Raw genomic sequence first — 7,377 nt, forward strand, 5'->3', positions numbered from 1 at the left:
GAGGAGGCGAGAAAGAGAAAACTCACGGTGAGAGGCCGTTCATAATTGGGCTGAACAAAAACACTGTTACAACAACAACAACAACCGCTTTCCTTCGTCAAAACTATTTCAGGTCTTCTTTGTGTTTTTCATACCCAATAATAAACAAAAGCAAATGGGTATAAAACAAAAAATGTAAAAACATGTTCCCCATTTTATGTATTCATCCGCCCAATACATAAACACAATAAACAATGAAAACTAAAACAACAACAAAAAGAAGAAAATGTTCAGTGCAATAACTGTTTAACAACAACAACAAGAAATATGAAATGTAAAGGCCAAGTTGTTTGTGCATACAAAAAACAACCAACCATACATCCAATACATCCACACAAGTTTATAAATATAAATGTGTTGTGTGTACATAAAGAAATCCCAACAACGCAAAAGAATATTAAAATGTAAAATACGAAAAACACACGTTTGTTCTTTTTTTGTTTTTTATATTCAATATTTTTATAATTAAACGCATATTTATTAATATGTTTGATAAGCATAATTATAAAAATTAATACCTATGCATTAATAAAATAATTCACGTTTTTTTTTTGTATTTTTACTTCTTCACTTTAGATGGGGTAATAGTAATAAAAGGGATTTAATGGCAATTCGCTTGTGATTTGATAAATTATTGAAATAAAATTATTATAAATCACAAGTAATTCGCCCTGCAATAAAGTAACTTATTTTTAATTGTATGTAATAGTTAATGTGTAGTAAATAACAATAAAAATTTTCTAAAAACTACAAAAAAAAGAGTTACAAAGAATTAGAGAGAGAGGGTGAAGTATTTAACTTCTTAAAGATTTTTTAGCAATGGAAAAATTACAATTTTTTCGTATGGTTACAGTTAAAGTCTAGCACTGCATGGCAGTGCTAAACCCTAAATGTAACCAAATATTTTATCAAATGTTTTTTCTACTTTACAAATACAAAAAAAAATGTTTTTGCTAACGGATAATTATAACCGCTGCAGGTTTAGCTCCTGGCTTTTTAAAGTTGTTTTTGTTTTTTTGCAATTTAAGGGGGGAATTGTAAACTAACTCTATTCCTTAAATTCGATTTTTTGTGTATAACTGCTTGCTTTCTTTTCTCCTTGTTTGCTTCTACTCCGGGACGACTTGGTTTTCACCTTCTATTAGTGTGATTTTTTTCTTTTAAACTTTTTTCAATAGTTTCTTTTCTTTGTGTTCAGTTGTTGTTGTTGCATGGAATTATTAATTGCGTCTCAGTTTTTGCCTCCGGCCGTAACGGCTTTCTTATTGTTGTTGGTGTTCATAAATTTGGTTAATAGCTTTCTGGAATGTCCACTGGGATCAAAATGATTGGTATTTTCATGGGCCTCACGTTTGGTACGATTTTTACCGCTGTGACCAGAGAATACGTATTTATCCTGGTCATAGTTGTAGTGTTCGTATTCATCGAAATAAGCCTCAGACATGTTGAAGTTGTTTGTGGTTAACTTCCCGTTGGACGTTGAATGTGGAGTTTTAATAAAAATTTCACTTGTATGCAAGTTTGTTTCTTTGAACTTTTGGTTTGCTTTGAATATCAGTTATTTTTTTCTGTATCTCTTTGAAAAAAAAACGAAGAAAACCGTTGGTTTCTTTGTTGCTTTTTGGCAGTTGTTTTTGTTTGTTTTTAACGCAGCAGACTTCCGTTAAGTCCTTTCAGCACAGTGTTTTACTCACTATTAAGTTTGCCTCCTTATTGCCGGGCCTTTTATATACGGCCCATCAGTCATAAAAATTGGGAGAGCGTGCGAGATAACTCTGAGATAATATTTTCTCCGTATTTTAAAAATATCCCGCAACTCTCTGTTTTCTTTTCAACCATCATACCTACCTCACTCACTCTCGCACATCGCATGTCTGTGTTAAATTATCTCTTGTTATTTTGTTGTTTTTCCTTCTTTGTTTTGTTTTTTAACACTCAAAAGATAACCTCACCATTAACCATTGTGGGGTATCTAAAAATTCTGATTGATATACAATAATTTTACGATAACCTATTTGTTACAGAAATTGCGTTCTAAATTGTGGAACTCCTTGAAGAAAACACATGGAGAACAGCTATCAGAACTACTTTAGGGTACAGTCACCGTTGCAGATACAACGAATGACAATTTCATCTAAAGTGCACTGTGATTTTTGATTATTTATGGGTTATTTGTCATAGAATATCGTTGTTCAATTCAATATCATTTTCGGTTATTGCTTATTCCCCGCGCCTTTAGGCTAACGATGATAGGTACAGTGAATCACAGTCGAAAATATCCACTTGAGTTTCTATAATTAAAATTGCGATTGTTAAGAGTTTATAAATGAAAGTGATTTTATTTTTATTAATAAAATAAAATTAACAATATTCTGATAAATAAATAACCTTCTTTATGAGGATTTATTTGACGTTTACGCTATGGAATTGACATTTGAAACCCAAACCCACTGGATTAATACGGTTAAGTGCAAACGGAGTATAAGACCATGTGTATATTATAGCCTTTTGCAGGGTTAACCTTCTTTATGAGGATTTATTTGAAATATAAGCAATGGAATTGACATTTGAAACCCAGTCGGTTTGTTAAATCCGGTTATATATAAACGGGGTATTAAGTGCAAACGGGGTATAAGTTTGCCAGTTGAGAGATCAATTTTTTTTTTCAAATTAAAAACATGGAACGCCGTACAACGATTGCCGAAAGAAAATTACTTATTCATCATGCTGGGTGGGGCTGAATTCTTGTTCTATGAAAATTTGAAATGAAAAATACATACAGTGAGTGTCAAAAATATTCGGTTTTCAATTTCACCAATAATAACACCTCAGTATTTTAGAAGCCCGTACCCAATATCCAAAAAACCAAATACTTAAAAAATGTTGGTCCTGTGGCAATTAAAAAATGTATGTAACATGGATCCATGGCAACCCTATAAGCGAGTGTTACAAGGCCATGAAAGGCTTTATCCTTACGATTTTTTTGGAATGTAAGTGCATATTTTCTATCTTCTGAAAGTAATTTAGGACTGGGTGACCAATTTCAAGAAAATTAAGGGAGGTTTAGCCGTAATTTTTCAGGAGATTCCTCTACCTTACCTCCTAGTCCTTGGTTTTGGCTGCCTTATGTGTTTCACGAAATCTATTATTTCTATATTTTCGTGACTTTTGCACATTGTTTCAACTATATTCGACTAAATATTCAAAAATAACCAAAATTTCCTTTTATTTCTGCTGTTTTTATAATGAAATATAACCAGTTTTCTCTTTTCTAGGATAGCGTTTTTCCTTAGCCCAAAATTTTAATAATTTTCTATAAAATATAATATTTTTGCACACAGGAACAAAGATTCTGTTCATAATTATTAAAATGTGTACTAATATTGCAGAAAAAGTTCGATTATGACCTGTTTTTTGGCAAAATATTTAACAAAAGTTAAAAAAACCGAATATTTTTGACGCATAGAAAACAGGGTTAACAACGTTTTCTTTGTTATTCTCGCTTATAGGGTTGACATGGATCCATGTTACGTAAATTTTTTAATTGCTATATGACCAACATTTTTTTAAGTATTTGGTTTTTTGGATATTGGATATGGACAAGGCAAATTCATATAAGGTATATGCATGAATTACAACAACCAACAAATCTACAAAAACAACATTGTTGTTATAGAAAATTAAATGTCAAAGAAAATATTAAATAATGGGGTCGTTCTAAAAATTCTCTCATGAAAAACAAATACATTTTGAAAATCCTCTAAAATAGAACAAATTTGAATCAAAATGTAAATATAAAGCATTCAGAACTGTCGTGGGTCCTTTTTATTACGCGTTTAGGATGAAAAGAAGAATTTTATCGTAGCAAATTTGGAAGTTTCAAATTTGATGAGTAGACCCTATTACATTTTGAAAACCAAATTCACAAAAAAAGTAAAAATACAGCTGATTGTCACTTCTACCTTCTATAAATATGCCTTGGATATGGGCTTCTAAAATACTGAAGTGCTATTATTGGTGAAATTGAAAACTGAATATTTTTGACACTCACTGTACATATTTCCTTTATATTTTTTTCATTTGACAGTTTTTTTCCTTTATAAAAGTTTTCATTAGAATCTCAAAGGAAAATAGCAGAAATACTCAATAGTATTACTCTATCTGCTATTCAAAAAAAGTCATATTGAGGCATAAAATCGAGAATAGAATCTGAAACAAGTCGTAAAACTCGGAGAAATATCTTAGCAAAAAGTGTAACCCAGAAACCATTACACGAATCTTGTGTAAGGCGGCCATCAGACCATCTGCTTTTTCACATGTATGTTGTCACTTTGGGTATACTAATATACGGAACAGCTGATGTCACACATGTGAAAAAGGAGATGGTCTGATGGCGGCCTAAGCACGGTCTTCATGGCAGAGTAACACTAAAAAAGTCATTCATAAATCCTAAGAACCGCCAAATTCGCTTGTAGTTCGTTCAGGAACACGAAAAAAATGAATTTCAGTTTTGGATGACTGTAATTTTTGGCCGATGAAAGCAAATTAAACCTGCTTGGGTCGGATGGTATGGGGTTGTATATGAGTGCTTCCGGTGTAGGGAATCTTGTCTTTATAGAAGGAATTATGGATCAGATGTGTTATTCAAACACTGTTAAGGATAATCTGAAATGTAGCCCTGAAAAAATGGTACTGCGGACAACATTGCAATTTTATCAAGCACCCTAAGCACACATTGTTCGAGAATGGATGCTGTCTGCTGTCAACTGTCCGAAAGTGATTTAAACACCTATAGAACATTTATGGAGTATTTCGGAGACAAATATAGAAAATCATAACATCTCAAGTGTAGGCACCATGAACAATACCTTGCGAAAGGAATGGGGAAAAACTCAGTTTTCGTGCACCGAAAATTTATGTCAAAATGGCTAAAAGCTGCAAAGGATAACAGATAACATACCAAGAACTAAACACCTAAGAAATCCTTTTTGTTTTATAAAACTTTTAGTGTTGTGATGTTGCTTAACAATTTTTAATTTTTTCTAAATTTACCTGAATATTGCTAATTTTATTTTATTGGTTTTAGGTTGAGACACTAAGACTATGTTTACATTTACGAAATCCACTCGATTTCATCTGTCAATTCCTTTGTGTATACGTCAAATAAAAACTCATCTGAAATCGATTGGATTTCATTTGACGTTTAAGCAATGGAATTGACAGTTGAAATCGAGTGGATTTCGTAAAATTTAGAAACCCATCTAGTCGGTAACCAAAAGTGCATTAGAGAATCCCACTACTGGTGTTTTGAAGTTATTGAATTTATTGATAGGCATCTAAGTCGAAGGTCACACTAGAGTGGTTTCATTGAAACTTTTAGGTATTTATAGATCGAGTTCCCCACTACAGCAACTTTATGATATCACTCTACTGTGAAACTCGATCTAGGAACCCTTGTTTTCATGAAATTGTTTCAATGAAACTCTCTAGTGTGACCTTCGACTAACCATGAAAGTACTTAAATGATGGATTACGTGTATCTATCCGTTTTTCCTGCGATCCCGAAAAAGACCCATACAACGAACTGAGTGTTAAATTCTACAATGCATTCTTGTTGAACAAAAATTAATGCGCATTTTCTGATTTTGCTTCTTCCTCAAAATCCTATTGAAGCAATATATCACACTCTTCCTCCTTCCCACTCTCTTTCTCCTGCTTTCTTTTTGTTTAGCAAAACACAAAACACTTTTGCAAATATAGCCGCCATTTATTATATACATTCATGCGCGTACCAAAAATGCTTGCCTGTCTAAACTCACGTACAGTATACAATAAACGGCTAAAATGTTACAGTGTATTCCGCGTAAGTACCCACCCAGCAAAAGTGATTGTTGGCAAAAAAGTGACCAATCATGAATGCAAATGATTCTGGAATATGTTTTTTTTGGCTTGGTAGAAATGTTCAGTCTTTCTTCAGCCATTTATTGGTATGTTCCTTTACTTCTGAAAATGGTAAAACCGGCAAAAGTAGTAAAAGTTTAAAACCGCTCCCATATGAATTGTATTGTGTCTGAAGTAAAGGAACGCTTTTCGAGTAAAAAGTGGTAAAACTTGAAGATTCTTGAACGTAAAGGAACAGAGCTTATATTGAGTTTTTCCTAAGCTATTGCAATTCGCCATATGAGAGTCTCAATAATTCGGAAGGCACTGTATTCGTATGTATCAAATTAACATTACGTAGGTACATACAAATGTTTTTATATATGCATCACAAGCGGACAAATATGACGAATCAAATAATGTAAGTGTTATCATTTTTGCGATTTTTTTTCGCAAAATTGTTAATTCATATTCAAGGTACAGCTTTACAGCGGATCACTTGCTCTTACCACATAGAGGGAGGATACATATGTCATATCTAATGGCTATATTACACCATATACTTTTTCACATGTATGATATCAGCTGGTCTGTATATTAGTATGTATACTCAAAGTGACTACATACATCCCTGCAAACATTTCTCGAAATTGTGGAAGATTGTTCGCTCAGATCAATTCCCAACGGCAATCATTCGACGATTGTTTACATTTTTTCTTAGATTTTTCAAATGATCGCCCTAGAGAATAACAGAATACTCTTCTGGAAGAGCAACAGATGATTGTCACTGAAATTTTTGATTTGGTTGAATATAATTCTCAAATAGACTTTCGGCAGAAGTTTGATTTAAATGTCACGCATAATATTATGAGAATTGACCAACACAATGCATCCCCGGCGGGGATAACAATCGTTGCGCGATGCGATGGCTTTACGCCACAATTTGCTCATTCAATTTCTCTGAGTGTTGAATTGGGGGGGGGGGGGGGGGGGTTGTGACTGACCAAAGGCTATCCATTCTTCTTGTCGCAAATCAACATAATGCACTAAAATCTCACAGTGTATCTTTGGGATGAGTGACATATATTTGGTTACTGATCTCCTACCAAAATAGAGATCCCCTAACCGGGGTGTTAAAGCAACCACGTGCCCATCGGTGTTTCAGGTTTGGAGTCGGTACCCTGACTGTATTATAACGGAGCCTCGTTGATAACTGGGCGCCTCAACTAGTAGCAGGCTTAGTTGTCAATCCCTAATCATGGTAGTGGAGGGCTATGCCATGATTGTCCTCAGTCCCCCCAGTCAAAAATCTCTCTATGGATGATTACTTAAAAAACAAAAACCAAAACCCCTTGATAACGACCCCTGCTATGACCACGGACACTGCTGCACCCGGTGCAATTAACACAAATTTGTGCGGGGACGATTGTTACACACCGACCCTGGACAGGGTTAGCG

The 7,377-nt window shown here is 33.8% G+C and overlaps 1 protein-coding gene across 1 annotated transcript; it reads right to left on the reverse strand.

Annotated features, from left to right (window-relative positions):
- Positions 1-464: 464 nt before the first annotated feature.
- On the reverse strand, positions 465-1,758 carry LOC141394881 (nuclear protein 1). The gene has a single exon (XM_073969986.1). It carries the CDS (start codon positions 1,481-1,483, stop codon positions 1,271-1,273), a length of 213 nt encoding a protein of 70 aa, XP_073826087.1. The 5' UTR covers positions 1,484-1,758; the 3' UTR covers positions 465-1,270.
- Positions 1,759-7,377: the final 5,619 nt, after the last annotated feature.

The sequence above is a fragment of the Musca autumnalis genome, unplaced genomic scaffold (genome assembly GCF_047663935.1).
Source record: "Musca autumnalis isolate F117 unplaced genomic scaffold, ASM4766393v1 scaffold_2, whole genome shotgun sequence".
In the NCBI taxonomy this organism is placed as follows: Eukaryota; Metazoa; Arthropoda; class Insecta; order Diptera; family Muscidae; genus Musca; species Musca autumnalis.